This window comes from Carcharhinus amblyrhynchos, chromosome 21 (genome assembly GCF_965287045.1).
Source record: "Carcharhinus amblyrhynchos chromosome 21, sCarAmb.v2.hapA, whole genome shotgun sequence".
NCBI lineage: Eukaryota > Metazoa > Chordata > Chondrichthyes > Carcharhiniformes > Carcharhinidae > Carcharhinus > Carcharhinus amblyrhynchos.
In genome coordinates, this window is record NC_137344.1 from 3,761,507 (window position 1) to 3,776,451 (window position 14,945).

Sequence of the window (14,945 nt, forward strand, 5' to 3'; positions counted from 1 at the left end):
CCTGTGGAATTCATTCCCACAGGAAGTAGTTGATACCAAAACATTGAATATATTCAAGAGGCGACTGGATATAGCACTTGGGGCGAATGGGATCAAAGGTTATGGGGAGAAAGCAGGATTAGGCTATTGAGTTGGATGATCGTAATGAATGATGGAGCAGGCTCGAGGGGTTGAATGGCCTCATTCTGCTCCTATCTTCTATGTTTCTATCTGATCGTTATCAAGGTGTGGGATCTTACTGTGTGCAATGGCAAAACAATATAGTAGATTCCTGAATGTGCTGACACTCCAATACTCTGCAGCCCCCATTACACCTCAGTGCTGCCCCTATTACACCTCAGTGCAGCTCCCCATTACACCTCAGTGCAGCTCCCATTACACCTCAGTGCAGCTCCCATTACACCTCAGTGCAGCTCCCATTACACCTCAGTGCAGTTCCCATTACACCTTAGTGCAGTCCCCATTACACCTCAGTGCAGTCCCCATTGCACCTCAGTGCAGCTCCCATTACACCTCAGCGCAGTCCCCATTACACCTCAGTGCAGTCCCCATTGCACCTCAGTGCAGCTCCCATTACACCTCAGTGCAGTCCCCATTACACCTCAGTGCAGCTCCCATTACACCTCAGTGCAGTCCCCATTACACCTCAGTGCAGTCCCCATTGCACCTCAGTGCAGCTCCCATTACACCTCAGTGCAGCTCCCCATTACACCTCAGTGCAGCTCCCATTACACCTCAGTGCAGCTCCCATTACACCTCAGTGCAGCTCCCATTACACCTCAGTGCAGTCCCCATTGCACCTCAGTGCAGCTCCCATTACACCTCAGTGCAGTCCCCATTGCACCTCAGTGCAGCTCCCATTACACCTCAGTGCAGTCCCCATTACACCTCAGTGCAGTCCCCATTGCACCTCAGTGCAGCTCCCATTACACCTCAGTGCAGCTCCCCATTACACCTCAGTGCAGTCCCCATTACACCTCAGTGCAGTCCCCATTGCACCTCAGTGCAGCTCCCATTACACCTCAGTGCAGCTCCCCATTACACCTCAGTGCAGCTCCCCATTACACCTCAGTGCAGTCCCCATTACACCTCAGTGCAGTCCCCATTGCACCTCAGTGCAGCTCCCATTACACCTCAGCGCAGTCCCCATTACACCTCAGTGCAGTCCCCATTGCACCTCAGTGCAGCTCCCATTACACCTTAGTGCAGTCCCCATTACACCTCAGTGCAGTTCCCATTACACCTTAGTGCAGTCCCCATTACACCTCAGTGCAGTCCCCATTGCACCTCAGTGCAGCTCCCCATTACACCTCAGTGCAGCTCCCATTACACCTCAGTGCAGCTCCCATTACACTTCAGTGCTTGCGAATCATTGAGGAACCGCGGGAATGTTTGGAAATGCAACTCTTTCAATTGGAAAATGGAGATGTTCAGAGCCACAGTGATATGGATTACACTTTCTCCCCATCCTGTATTTCTGCAGTTTTCCAGCTCCATCCCTCCTGGAGACACTCTGTAGATTATTGAGTGAAACAGGCCTCCCTCTCACTGCTGTCCTGCGTGTTTATTTGATCAGGAATGTACACTGTGGATCATTCTGGTTAATAATTACTCTGAAAACTAACTGTGTCTACAGTTGGTGGATTATAATCAGTCTGCATATTTCCCAGGCTAGAGCAAGGAAAGGTCAGCCATGCAGTACACGAACTTTGACCATTGACTTCTCCCTCCCCATGGAGATTGGCTGAGGGTGGATGTGACCTTTGCTGTAATGCGGCCTGAGTCCCGTGCACTCCCCGCACACAGTCACAGCAAAGACCGTCTCCCTGGCTGGGACAGTGGAGGGTGGGCCTCTGGCCAAGGAGCATAACACAGTGAGAATGAACATTGAGGTACCAGGGGCAAACTGGAGGAGACGGAGAGAGACATTGAGAGAAAAGCATCCGTGAAAATACATTAACCCTGACTTGTACATCCCTGGGCAGTTTATGCGGCTGATGCTGTATATAAAGAACAAGACAGCCCAGGAACAGGCCATTCAGCCCAACAAGCCTATGCCAATTTCTAATCCATGTTTGGATCCGGTGTGGCGTTGGACCGGGGTGGACTCAGTAAGAAGTTTCACATCACCAGGTTAAAGTCCAACAGGTTTATTCAGAATCTTGAGCTTTCGGAGCACTGCTCCTTCCTCAGTTGGACTTTAACCTAGTGTTGTGAGACTTCTGACAATATTTCAACCCATTTATTGCCCGTAAGCGATTTCTATCCCTCTGTTCGCACACAATCCCCCCACCCCACCCCGTGTCGTATCAAGATTCTACTTAAATGTTGCTAATGGGCCTGCTTCCCTCCTCTGGCAGCGCGTTCCAGGCACCCAGCGCTCTCTGTGTGGAAAAACTTCCCTCTCATGTTACCCCTAAACTTCCCCCCCTCACCTGTGCCCTCTTGTAGTTGACCTTTTCACCCTGGGAAGAAGCCTCTGACTATCCACCCTGTCTGTGCCTCTCATCATCTTGTCGATCTCTATCAGGTCTCCCCTCCGTCTTTCCAGTGAAAACAGTCCGAGTTTATTCGACCTTATATGTCTCAATGAGATCTCCCCTCATTCTTCTAAACTCTAACGAGTACAAGCCTAGTTTATTCAGCCTCTCCTCATAGCTCAACCCCCTCAACTCCGGTATCAGCCTAGTAAACCTCCTCTGCACTCCCTCCAAGGCCAAAATATCCTTGCGTAAGTGCGGCGACCAAAACTGCACACAGTACTCCAGCTGCGGCCTCACCAATGCCCTATACAGCTGCAGCAAGACCTCCCTACTTTTATATTCAATCCCCCTCGCTATGAAGGCCAGCATCCCATTCGCCTTCCTGACCACCTGCTGCACCTGCAAGCTGGGTTTTTGCGACTCATGCACAAGGACCCCGAGGTCCCTCTGCACCGTCGCCTGCTGCAGTTTTTCGCCCCGTAAGTAATAGTCCTTCCTACCATTCTTCCTACCAAAGTGGACCACCTCACACTTGCCAACATTAAATTCCATTTGCCATTTCCTGGCCCATTCGCCCAGCCTATCTAGATCCTTCTGCAGACTCTCCACACCCTCCGCACAATTTGCCGTTCCCCCAATCTTGGTGTCAACAGCAAATTTCGACACTCTACACTCGGTTCCCTCCTCCAGATCATCTATATAAATGGTAAATAGCTGAGGCCCCAGCACCGACCCCTGGGACACTCCACTAGTCACCATCCGCCAATCCAAATAGCACCCGTTGACCCCCACTCTCTGCCTCCTATTTGACAACCAATCCTCTATCCATGCTAACACCCTACCCCCAACTCCATGTCCCTTGACCTTCTGCAATAACCTCTTGTGAGGTACTTTGTCAAACGCCTTCTGAAAATCTAGAAAGACCACATCCACCGGCTCTCCTCTATCCACTGCCCTAGACACATCCTCATAGAACTCCAGTCATTGAGACGTATAAGATGATGAATGGGATGGATAGGATAGAGGTGGAGAGACTCTTCCCGCTCAGAAAGGACAGTAGGACTAGGGGGCACAGCCTCAAGATAAAGGGGGGGCAGTTTAGAACGGAGTTGAGGAGGAACTTCTTCACTCAAAGGGTGGTGAATCTCTGGAATTCTCTGCCCGTTGAAGTGGTGGAGGCTGCCTCGCTAAGTATTTTTAAGACGCGGGTTGATGGGTTTTTGATAAGCGAGGGGATTAAGGGTTATGGGGAGAGGGCGGGAAAGTGGAACTGAGCCACGACAGATCAGCCATGATCTTATTGAATGGCGGGGCAGGCTCGAAGGGCTAGATGGCCTACTCCTGCTCCTATTTCTTATGTTCTTATGACCTCTCCTCATAGCCAACACCCTCAAGACCAGGCAACATCCTGGTGAATCTTCTCCCCAAAGCTTCCACAGCCTTCTGGTAGTGTGGCAACCAGAACTGCACACAATACTCCAAATGAGGCCAAACTAAAGTTTTATACAGCTGGAACATAACTTGCCAACTTTTATGAGAATGTCCCTCTCTTTGGTGAATTCCGATGTAAAGTAATGATTAAGGATCTCATCCACTGGCTCCACACATAGCTTCCCTTTGTCCTTGAGTGGGCCTACTCTTTCCTTAGCTATCTCCTTGTTCCTGATATACGTATAAAATACCATGGGATTCTCCTTTGCCCTGCTGCTCAAGGACATTTCATGGCTCCTTTTAGCCCCAGCACCTTCTCCAACCCCTGTATCTGCTCACTGCCCCCTCCAGCACCCTCTCCAACCCCGGTATCTGCTTATTGTCCCTCCACAACTCTCTCCAACCCCTGTATCTGCTCACTGCCCCCTCCAGCACCCTCTCCAATCCCTGTATCTGCTCACTGCCCCCTCCAGCACCCTCTCCAATCCCTGTACCTGCTCACTGCCCCCTCCAGCACCCTCTCCAATCCCTGTATCTGCTCACTGCCCCCTCCAGCACCCTCTCCAATCCCTGTACCTGCTCACTGCCCCCTCCAGCACCCTCTCCAATCCCTATATCTGCTCACTGCCCCCTCCAGCACCCTCTCCAATCCCTGTATCTGCTCACTGCCCCCTCCAGCACCCTCTCCAATCCCTGTATCTGCTCACTGCCCCCTCCAGCACCCTCTCCAATCCCTGTATCTGCTCACTGCCCCCTCCAGCACCCTCTCCAATCCCTGTATCTGCTCACTGCCCCCTCCAGCACCCTCTCCAATCCCTGTATCAGATCACTGCCCCCTCCAGCACCCTCTCCAATCCCTGTATCTGCTCACTGCCCCCTCCAGCACTCAGGGAGGGATTTATACAGCAGCAGATGTTCTCTATCTCTCCTGTTGCCGTGCTTTCATGGCACACTCAGCCTTCAGTGAGGATTATGGATCCTCCTGCCCCACATCCCATAATATGCTGTTTGTGTTACCGGCAGGATGGAAGATTGCAACCCGGAGACCAGCTGGTGTCCATCAACAAGGAGTCCCTGATATCCATTACTCAGGAAGAGGCCAGGAGCATTCTGACCAGACTGAAACTCAGGTATGTAGCACAGTGTGACGCGGGTGGGGGGGTGGAGGGAGAGAATAAGCATTCTGTACTGGCACGGCACACATTAGAGCGGCACAGTGGCACAGTGGTTAGCACTGCTGCCTCACGGCGCCAGGGACCTGGGTTCAGTTCCAGCCTCGGGTCACTGTCTGTGTGGAGTTTGCACATTCTCCCCGTGTCTGCATGGGTTTTCTCTGGGTGATCCGGTTTCCTCCCACAGTCCAAAAGATATGCAGGTTAGGTGGATTGGCCATGCTGCATTGCCCCGAGTATCAGGGGGATTAGTGGGGTAAATATATGAGGTTAAGGGAATAGGGCCTGTGTGGGATTGTGGTCAGTGCAGACTCAATGGGCCAAATAGCCGCCTCCTGCACTGTAGGGATTCTATCATTAGCACTGAGCTATTTACATCGAATTACATAGACTATACTGTACAAAACAAGCCATTCAGCCCACCTGGTCCATGCTGATATACCACCTATTCGATGATCTATCATCCTGTCAACATATGATTCTATTCCTTCTTCCTTCACCAAAAGTCCACCTTGCTTTTTCCTCTAAACTTAACACTCTGGTGAAGGTGCTTCTCCTGAATTCTCTGCTGGGTTTATTAGTGACTATCTTAAAGCTCTGTTGCTTGTCCAAACTCTCACCAAGTCCTGTTTACCTATCACCCCCATATCCACCCCCCCCACCCCCCGTATCCACTCCCACATCCACCCCGTATCCACCTCCATATTCACCCCAAAGTGTCCCCTTACTGTTCCATATCCATCCTATACTGGGAAGCAGTCAGTGAGGCTTATAACTTGTCCTTATAACTATGGACAAAATTCCATTAAGAAGGCAAATGGAATTTTGTCCTTCATTGCTAGAGGGATGGAGTTTAAAAACAGTGAGGTTATGTTGCAGCTGTATAAGGTGCTGGTGAGGCCACACCTGGAGTACTGTGTACAGTTTTGGTCTCCTTACTGGCACTGGAGGGGGTGCAGAGGAGATTCACTCGTTGATTCCGGAGTTGAGAGGGTTGGATTATGAGAGACTGAGTAGACTGGGGCTATACTCATTGGAATTCAGAAGAATGAGGGGAGATCTTATAGAAACGTATAAGATTATGAAGGGAATGGATAAGATAGAAGCTGGGAGGTTGTTTCCACTGGCGGGGGAAACTAGAATTAGGGGGCATGGCCTCAAAATAAGGGGGAGCAGATTTAGGACTGAGTTGAGGAGGAACTTCTTCTCCCAAAGGGTTGTGAATCTGTGGAATTCCCTGCCCAGTTGAGGCTCCCTCACTGAATGTTTTTAAGACAAGGATAGATAGATTTTTGAACAGTAAAGGAATTAAGGGTTATGGTGAGCGGGCGGGTAAGTGGAGCTGAGTCCATGAAAAGATCAGCCATGATCTTATTGAATGGCGGAGCAGGCTCGAGGGGCCGAATGGCCTTACTCCTGCTCCTAGTTCTTATGTTCCTAACTTTACCTGGACCAGAGTTGTAGGTCCCAAGGTGAAGACTACCTGACTGTAAACCATAAGAGTGACCTTTTTATTTGCTTCTCAATAAAGGGTGGTGGTGACGGAGACAGGAATTACCACAGGCTCTCTCTCCCTCTGCAACGCTTCTTAAAGCTTTCCTCCTCGACTAAGCTTTTGTTCACCTGTCCAATTCCTCCTTCTGCGACTCACAGTCAAATTTTGTTTGGCCCCAGTGGCACAGTGATTGGCACTGCTGTCTCACAGCACCAGGCACCTGGGTTCGATTCCAGCCTTGGCTCACTGCCGGTGTGGAGTTTGCATGTTCTCCCCATGTCTGCATGGGTTTCCTCCGGGTGAACATAAGAACATAAGAAATAGGAGCAGGAGTAGGCCATCTAGCCCTTCGAGCCTGCCCCGCCATTCAATAAGATCATGGCTGATCTGTCGTGGCTCAGTTCCACATTCCCGCCCTCTCCCCATAACCCTTAATCCCCTCACTTATCAAAAACCCATCAACCCGCGTCTTAAAAATATTTAGCGAGGTAGCCTCCACCACTTCAACGGGCAGAGAATTCCAGAGATTCACCACCCTTTGACCCCTCTCATCCTCTAAGGGTCCAACGTTCACCCTAGCCAGCCTCTTCCTTTTTATATATTTGTAAAAACTCTTGCTATCCTTTTTTATATTAAGTGCTAGCCCAGCTTCATAGTTTCTCCTACCCTTCTTTATCAACTTCTTTGTCAATCTTTGTTGACATTTAAACCTCTCCCAATCCTCTTCTCGCCCACTACTCTTAGCTACTCTAAACGCCTCCACTTTTAGTTTAACACTTTCCTTCACCTCCTTCGTTATCCACGGCTGATTATCTCTCCTCCTACGATCCTTTTTAACCATCGGAATAAATTTCTGCTGAGCACCAAGAAAGATCTCCTTTAAGATCCTCCACTGCTCCTCAGCAGACCTACCTTCCAACACACTCCCCCAATCAACATTCGCCAATTCCTCTCTCATCCTACCATACTCTCCTGTGCTCCAGTTTCTTCCCACTGTCCAAAAATGTGCAGGTTATGTGGGTTGGCCATGTTAAATTGCACCTTAGTGTCTCATGATGTGTAGGTTAGGGGACTAGAGGAGTAAATATGTGGGGTTAGTGTGATGGGGTCGAGTGAGTGGGCCTGTAAGATGTTCTGTTGGTGAGTCAGTGCAGATTCAATGGGCCGAATATCCTCATCTGCACTGTAGGAATTCTCTGATCCTGTTCCCATGTGGCAGTTTGGGATGTTTTCAGTGTTGGTAACTGGATTTGGGGAACTGTTGACCGTCTGAATGGCTGAGCCTGTATGAGGCTGGGGGGCCGATTGGCCTCCTGCTCCTGTTTCTCTGCCATTTTAGCACTTCCTTTCATCTTCTCTGGTCTCAAATCCGTGTGTGGATTCTCCGTCAGGGAAAGTCACAGTACAGACGGACAAACTGGGAGCAGCAATGGCCTTTCCAGACAATTCCACTGTTCAATCCAATCACAGCTGATTCTCTGTTGATGGTTTGTGTCCACGGCTGGACAGAGTGCCAGGCCTGTCCGTACAGAGATTGGATACGTCACTCTTGTTAACACGTTTGAGTTTTTTTTCTGAAGTCTGTGTCTTCATGTATGTGTCGCAGGCCAGAGGGATCGGTAGAGATTGCCTTCGTGCGGAGGATCAGTCAGCCTGACTCTGACAGTAACCTGGTCAATCCCAGCACCGTGCCTCCCTCATCTCCCACTGCCACTGGCAATGTCAAAAAACCTGCAGGGTTCAGCTTCCTCTCACCACCCCCCAGCCTCCACCCAGCCCTGGCAGTGAGTCCCCAGCCCGAGACAGACAGCACAGCTTCTGCCCGAACTAACCAGGTAAGCACCGGGATGGGGGAGGGTACAGTCGGTGCTGGGGGTTACAGGGACAGGGGGAGGATACAGTCAGTGCTGGGGGTCACTGGGACAGAGGGAGAGTACAGTCAGTGCTGGGGTTTACGGAGGAGGGTACAGTCGGTTCAGGGGGATACAGTCAGTGTTGGGGGTTACAGGGACAGAGGGAGAGTACAGTCAGTGCTGGGGGTTACAGGGACAGGGGGAGGATACAGTCAGTGCTAGGGGTATTTTGTAAAGAATGTGGGGGTGAATTCTGGAGTTGAATGGGGTGGAAATGGTGAAGTGCTGGGAATTGTAGATTGGGATGTGGAGCGGTGGGACCCTGGCATCTGTATCTTGATGTTCTGTCCATGATTTTCTTGTACAGGTCACATCGGAATGTAACAAGACAGATCAGTCTCCTGTGGTGTCACCTGATGCAGCCTGTACAGGTAAAGACTGCCATGCTTACACTGTATCCCAAATCCCAGGCGAATATCATCCGAGTTCACAGAGCAATTATCTTCCTTTTCAGAGGAATGTTATTCTCTTCAGGGCAAACTGGGCAATGGAAAGCAGGCTTTTGAAACCTCTTCTCCCAGTGCCCCAATCTCTCCCAGCCCCACCAATTTCCACCCCCCCACCCCGAGTCCCACTAATCCCCCCCCCACCCCGAGTCCCACCAATCCCCCCACCCCGAGTCCCACCAATCCACCCCCATTCCAACTCCCACCAATCCCCCACCCCACCCCTGCCCCGACTCCCACCAATCCCCCACCCCCACCCCGAGTCCCACCAATCCCCCACCCCGAGTCCCACCAATCTCTCCTGGTTCCCCGAAACCTCCCCAATTCCACTATCCTCTCCGGTATTCCCACTCTTTCCGGTATTCTCAATCTCTCTGGTATGCCCATTCTCTCCAACACCCCCAATCTCTCCAGTATCTCCAATCTCTCTGGTGTTCCCACTCTTTCCGGTATTCCCAATCTCTCTCCAGTATCCCACTCTTTCCGGTATTCCCAATCTCTCCCAGTGCTTCCCTGGTCTCAGGGTTCTTTCCAAGAGCATCAGTGTTAACTAAATGGGTATTCCTGTGATGGAAGGGGTTTTCAAGCAACACTTATTCAGCGATAACCTGCTCAGTGACGCCCAGTTTGGGTATTGCTAGGGTCACTCAGCTCCTGATCTCATTACAGCCTTGGTTCAAACATGGACAAAAGAGCTAAATTCCAGAGGTGAGGTGAGAGTGTCAGCCCTTGACATCAAGGCCATATTCAACTGAGTATGGCATCAAGGAGCCCCAGTAAAACTGGAATCAATAGGTATCAGGGGGAAAACTCTCCACTGGTTAGAGTCATAGCTGGCACATAAGAAGATGGTTGTGGTAGTGGATGGCCAGTCATCCCAGCTCCAGGATATCACTGCAGGGGTCCCTCAGGGGAGTGTCCTGGGTCCAGCCATCTTCAGCTGCTTCGTCAATGACCTTCCCTCCGTCATAAGGTCAGAAGTGGGGATGTTTGCTGATGACCGCACAATGTTCAGCACCATTCACAACTCCTCAGACACTGAAGCAGTCCATGTCCAAATGTAGATGGTAGTATTGGGTTACCTTGTCGGCACACTCACATGCCATGAACGGACAAATCAGGATGTTGCTCCAGTGTAGTATTTTACAGCAGGGCAGTGGCACTCTCCCAGTGTCTGCCCACAACATCACCGAGACAGCTTATCATTGCATTGCTCGTTGGGATCTTGCTGTTAAAGCATTGGCTGCTGTGTTTCCTACATCATTACAGTGACTAACTTTCAAAGTATTCGCTTGGCTGGGAGGTTCCAAGCTTACCAGAGCCGTTGGGGAAACGCAAGCCTATCTTTTGATTTTAATTTCATGCTTAAAGGGAAACCCACTCCTTTATAGGTTCAACAAAGGAATCAATAATTGTTAGTCAGCGAGGAAACAGTGTGTCAGATACAAAATACAGGTCACGCAGCGAGGCAGAGTGAGTGGTACACTGGCCGGAAATTTCACATCCTGCCCACCTCCTGAATCATAGCGGGCAGGACAGAGAAACCAGCGCGCCATTTAAAGGTACACTGGCCTCAGGCAGGAACCTCTGGTCTTGGGGCGCACACGGCTAGAAAATCCCCCTCTCCCTATATAACTCCACACTGTACCCGACCTGGGAGTACTTGATGGGAGACAGTGTAGAGGGAGCTTTACTCTGTATCCAACCCCGTGCTGTACCTGTCCTGGGACTGTTTGATGGGGACAGTGTAGAGGGAGCTTTACTCTGTATCTAACCCCATGCTGTACCTGTCCTGGGAGTGTTTGATGGGGACAGTGTAGAGGGAGCTTTACTCTGTATCTAACCCTGTGCTGTACCTGTCCTGGGAGTGTTTGATGGAGTCAGTGCAGAGGGAGCTTCACTCTGTATCTAACCCCGTGCTGTACCTGTCCTGGGAGTGTTTGATGGGGACAGTGTAGAAAGAGCTTTACTCTGTATCTAACCCCGTGCTGTACCTGTCCTGGGAGTGTTTGATGGGGACAGTGTAGAGGGAGCTTTACTCTGTATCTAACCCCGTGCTGTACCTGTCCTGGGAGTGTTTGATGGGGACAGTGTAGAGGGAGCTTTAGTCTGTACCTTTGACTTGATTTGATTTATTCTTGTCACATAAATTAACATGCAGTGAAAAGTATTGTTTTTTGCACGCTACATAGACAAAGCATGCCATTCATAAAGAAGGAAAGGAGAGAGTGCAGAATGTAGTGTTACAGTCATAGCTAGGGTGTAGAGAAGGATCAATTTAATGCAAGGTAGGTCCATTCACAAGTCTGACAGCAGCAGAGAAGAAGTTGTTCTTGTGTCGGTTGGGAAATGATCTCAGACTTTCGTATCTTTTTCCCGACAGTAGAAGGTGGAAGGAAGAATGTCCGGGGTGCGTGGGGATCTTTAATTATACTGGCTGCTTTGTTAAAGCAGCAGGAAGTGTAGACAGAGTCAATGGATGGGAGTCTGGTTTGTGTGATGGACTGGGCTACATTCACAATCTTTTGTAGTTTCTTGTGGCTTTGGGCAGAGCAGGAGCCCATACCAAGCTGTGATACAACCAGAAAGAATGCTTTCTATGGTGCATCTGGAAAAGTTGGTGAGAGTCATAGCCAAATTTTCTTAGTCTTCTGAGACAGTAGAGGCTTTGGTGGGCTTTCTTAACTATGGTGTCGGCATTGGGGGGACCAGGACAGGTTGTTGGTGATCTCGACACCTAAAAACTTGAAGCACTCAACCCTTTCTACTTTGTCCCCATTGATGGAGACAGGGGCATGTTCTCCTTTACGCTTTCTGAAGTCGATGACAATTTTCTTTGTTCTGTTGAAATTTGAGGGAGAGATTATTGTTGCCGCACCACTTCACCAGATTCTCTATCTCATTCCTGTATTCTGTCTCGTCTTTGTTTGAGATCTGACCCACTACCCCAGTCTAATCCTGTGCTGTACCTGTCCTGGGAGTGTTTGATGGGGACAGTGTAGGGGGAGCTTTACTCTGTATCTAACCCCGTGCTGTACCTGTCCTGGGAGTGTTTGATGGGGGGACAGTGTAGAGGGAGCTTTACTCTGTATCTAACCCCGTGCTGTACCTGTCCTGGGAGTGTTTGATGGGGACAGTGTAGAGGGAGCTTTACTCTGTATCTAACCCCGTGCTGTACCTGTCCTGGGAATATTTGATGGGGGACAGTGTAGAGGGAGCTTTACTCTGTATCTAACCCCGTGCTGTACCTGTCCTGGGAGTGTTTGATGGGGACAGTGTAGAGGGAGCTTTACTCTGTATCTAACCCCGTGCTGTACCTGTCCTGGGAGTGTTTGATGGGGGGACAGTGTAGAGGGAGCTTTACTCTGTATCTAACCCCGTGCTGTACCTGTCCTGGGAGTGTTTGATGTGGACAGTGTAGAGGGAGCTTTACTCTGTATCTAACCCCGTGCTGTACCTGTCCTGGGAATATTTGATGGGGGACGGTGTAGAAGGAGCTTTACTCTGTATCTAACCCCGTGCTGTACCTGTCCTGGGAGTGTTTGATGGGGACAGTGTAGAGGGAGCTTTACTCTGTATCTAACCCCATGCTGTATCTGTCCTGGGAGTGTTTGATGGGGGGACAGTGTAGAGGGAGCTTTACTCTGTATCTAACCCCGTGCTGTACCTGTCCTGGGAGTGTTTGATGGGGGGACAGTGTAGAGGGAGCTTTACTCTGTATCTAACCCCGTGCTGTACCTGTCCTGGGAGTGTTTGATGGGGGACAGTGTAGAGGGAGCTTTACTCTGTATCTAACCCCGTGCTGTACCTGTCCTGGGAGTGTTTGTTGGGGGACAGTGTAGAGGGAGCTTTACTCTGTATCTAACCCCATGCTGTACCTGTCCTGGGAGTGTTTGATGGGGGACAGTGTAGAGGGAGCTTTACTCTGTATCTGACTCTAGCGAGCATGCTGTATTCTCTTGATAATCTGATGCTTTCAGTTTGACAGTCGCAAACATTTTGCATCAACTGGCCTCATTGCTTACAGTGAATCTCCTTCATCACCGAAAATCTGAATAATCACCTCGATCTGACAGGCAGTCTCTGAGTAATGAAAGGAAATGAATTCAATGTTTTTCTTTTAGCTGAAGGAAGCTGAATCAATGAACTAATTCCATGTTTGTGAAGATGCTGTGTGCAGAGGCTGCAGCACATCACAACAAAGGAACCGCTCTCTCAGATTTCCCTTTGTTCAGAGGGCCACGATCAATAGTTCACACAGTTTGCAGGTAACAAGAAACCTTCCACGTCTCACAGTGCTTGCAGTTGCCTTGGAAACTGTGTATTATCAGGTCATCAGTGGGAGTGAGAATTGCGGAGGCGTCTCTCCCCCACACCCCCACCATCCGTTGCACTCGGTGTAGCCAGCAGGTATTTGTACCCAGCATCTGTGTGCATCTAATTCACCGACTGACTGCAGGACGACGGGGGGGGGGGGGGGGGGGGGTGCGGGGGAGGGAAGGAGCAAGCCAGGGGCTGAGAGTGGCAGTTCTGGTTTCAGCATCCAGCATGAGTTTCACAAGTCCGTGCAAATGACACACACAGTCTAATGCCGAGTTAACATGTGTACCAGTCAGTGTGCAGCGTACCGGTCAGTGTGCAGCGTACCGGTCAGTGTGCAGTGTACCGGTCAGTGTGCAGCGTACCAGTCAATGTACAGTGTACCAGTCAGTGCGGGGTGTACTGGTCAGTGCGGGGTGTACTGGTCAGTGCGGGGTGTACCGGTCAGTGCGGAGTGTACCAGTCAGTGCAGGGTGTACCAGTCAGTGCGGAGTGTACCGGTCAGTGTGCAGTGTACCGGTCATTGCACAGTGTACCAGTCAGTGCGCAGTGTATTGGTCAGTGCACAGTGTAGCAGTCAGTGCAGAGTGTATAGGTCAATGTGCAGTGTACTGGTCAGTGCACAGTGTGTTGGTCAGTATGCAGTGCACCAGTCAGTGCGGGGTCTACCAGTCAGTGCAGGGTGTACCGATCAGTGCAGAGTGTACTGGTCAGTGTACAGTGTACTGGTTAGTTTGCAGTGTACTGGTCACTGCAAGTGTACTGGTCAGTGCATTCTGTACTGGTCAGCGCATAATGTACCAATCAATGAAGGGTGTACTGGTCAGTGCAGAGTTTAGCAGTCAGTGTGGAGTGTACCGGTCAGTGCACAGTTAGCGCTCGGTGTAAATATCGGTCAGTGCAGGGTGTACCGATCAGGGTGACTGTACCGGTCGGTGTGCAGTGTACGGGTCAATGTACAGTGTACCGGTCAGTGCAGAGTTTAGCGATCTGTGTACAGTGTACCGGTCAGTGCAGAGTTTAGCGATCTGTGTACAGTGTACCGGTCAGTGCAGAGTTTAGCGATCAGTGTACAGCGTACCGGTCAGTGCAGAGTTTAGCGATCAGTGTACAGTGTACCGGTCAGTGCAGAGTTTAGCGATCAGTGTACAGTGTACCGGTCAGTGCAGAGTTTAGTGATCAGTGTACAGTGTACCGGTCAGTGCAGAGTTTAGTGATCAGTGTACAGTGTACCGGTCAGTGCACAGTTTAGCGGCCAGTGTAGAGTATCAATCAGTGCGGGGTGTACCAGTCAGTGCGACTGTACCGGTCAGTGTGCAGTGTACCAGTCAGCGTACAGTGAACCAGTCAGTGCAGAGTGTACCAGTCAATGTGCAGTGTACCGGTCAGTACAGAGTGTACCCGTCAATAATGGATTTAATGGTCAGTGTACAGTGTACCAATCAGTCCGGAGTGTAGCGATCAGTGTGCGGAATATACCAGTCAGTGTGGACTGTACTGGTCAGCGTGCGGAATGTAGCAGTCAGTGTGGACTGTATTGGTCAGTGTGCGGAATGTACCAGTCAGTGTGGACTGTATTGGTCAGTGTGCGGAATGTACCAGTCAGTGTGGACTGTACTGGTCAGTGTGCGGAATGTACCAGTCAGTGTGGACTGTACTGGTCAGTGTGCGGAATGTACCAGTCA

General features: G+C 50.4%; 1 protein-coding gene across 7 annotated transcripts in view; it reads left to right on the forward strand.

Moving 5' to 3' along the window:
• The window catches only part of stxbp4 (syntaxin binding protein 4), a 184,824-nt gene that overhangs the window by 61,002 nt on the left and 108,877 nt on the right, over window positions 1-14,945 (forward strand). For all 7 annotated transcript variants that reach the window (XM_080209276.1, XM_080209277.1, XM_080209278.1 and 4 more), the window contains 3 exons: window positions 4,938-5,044; window positions 8,188-8,416; window positions 8,802-8,865. In XM_080209276.1, coding sequence (XP_080065402.1) covers window positions 4,938-5,044; window positions 8,188-8,416; window positions 8,802-8,865 — 400 coding nt within the window. The remainder of the gene's footprint in view (window positions 1-4,937; window positions 5,045-8,187; window positions 8,417-8,801; window positions 8,866-14,945) is intronic.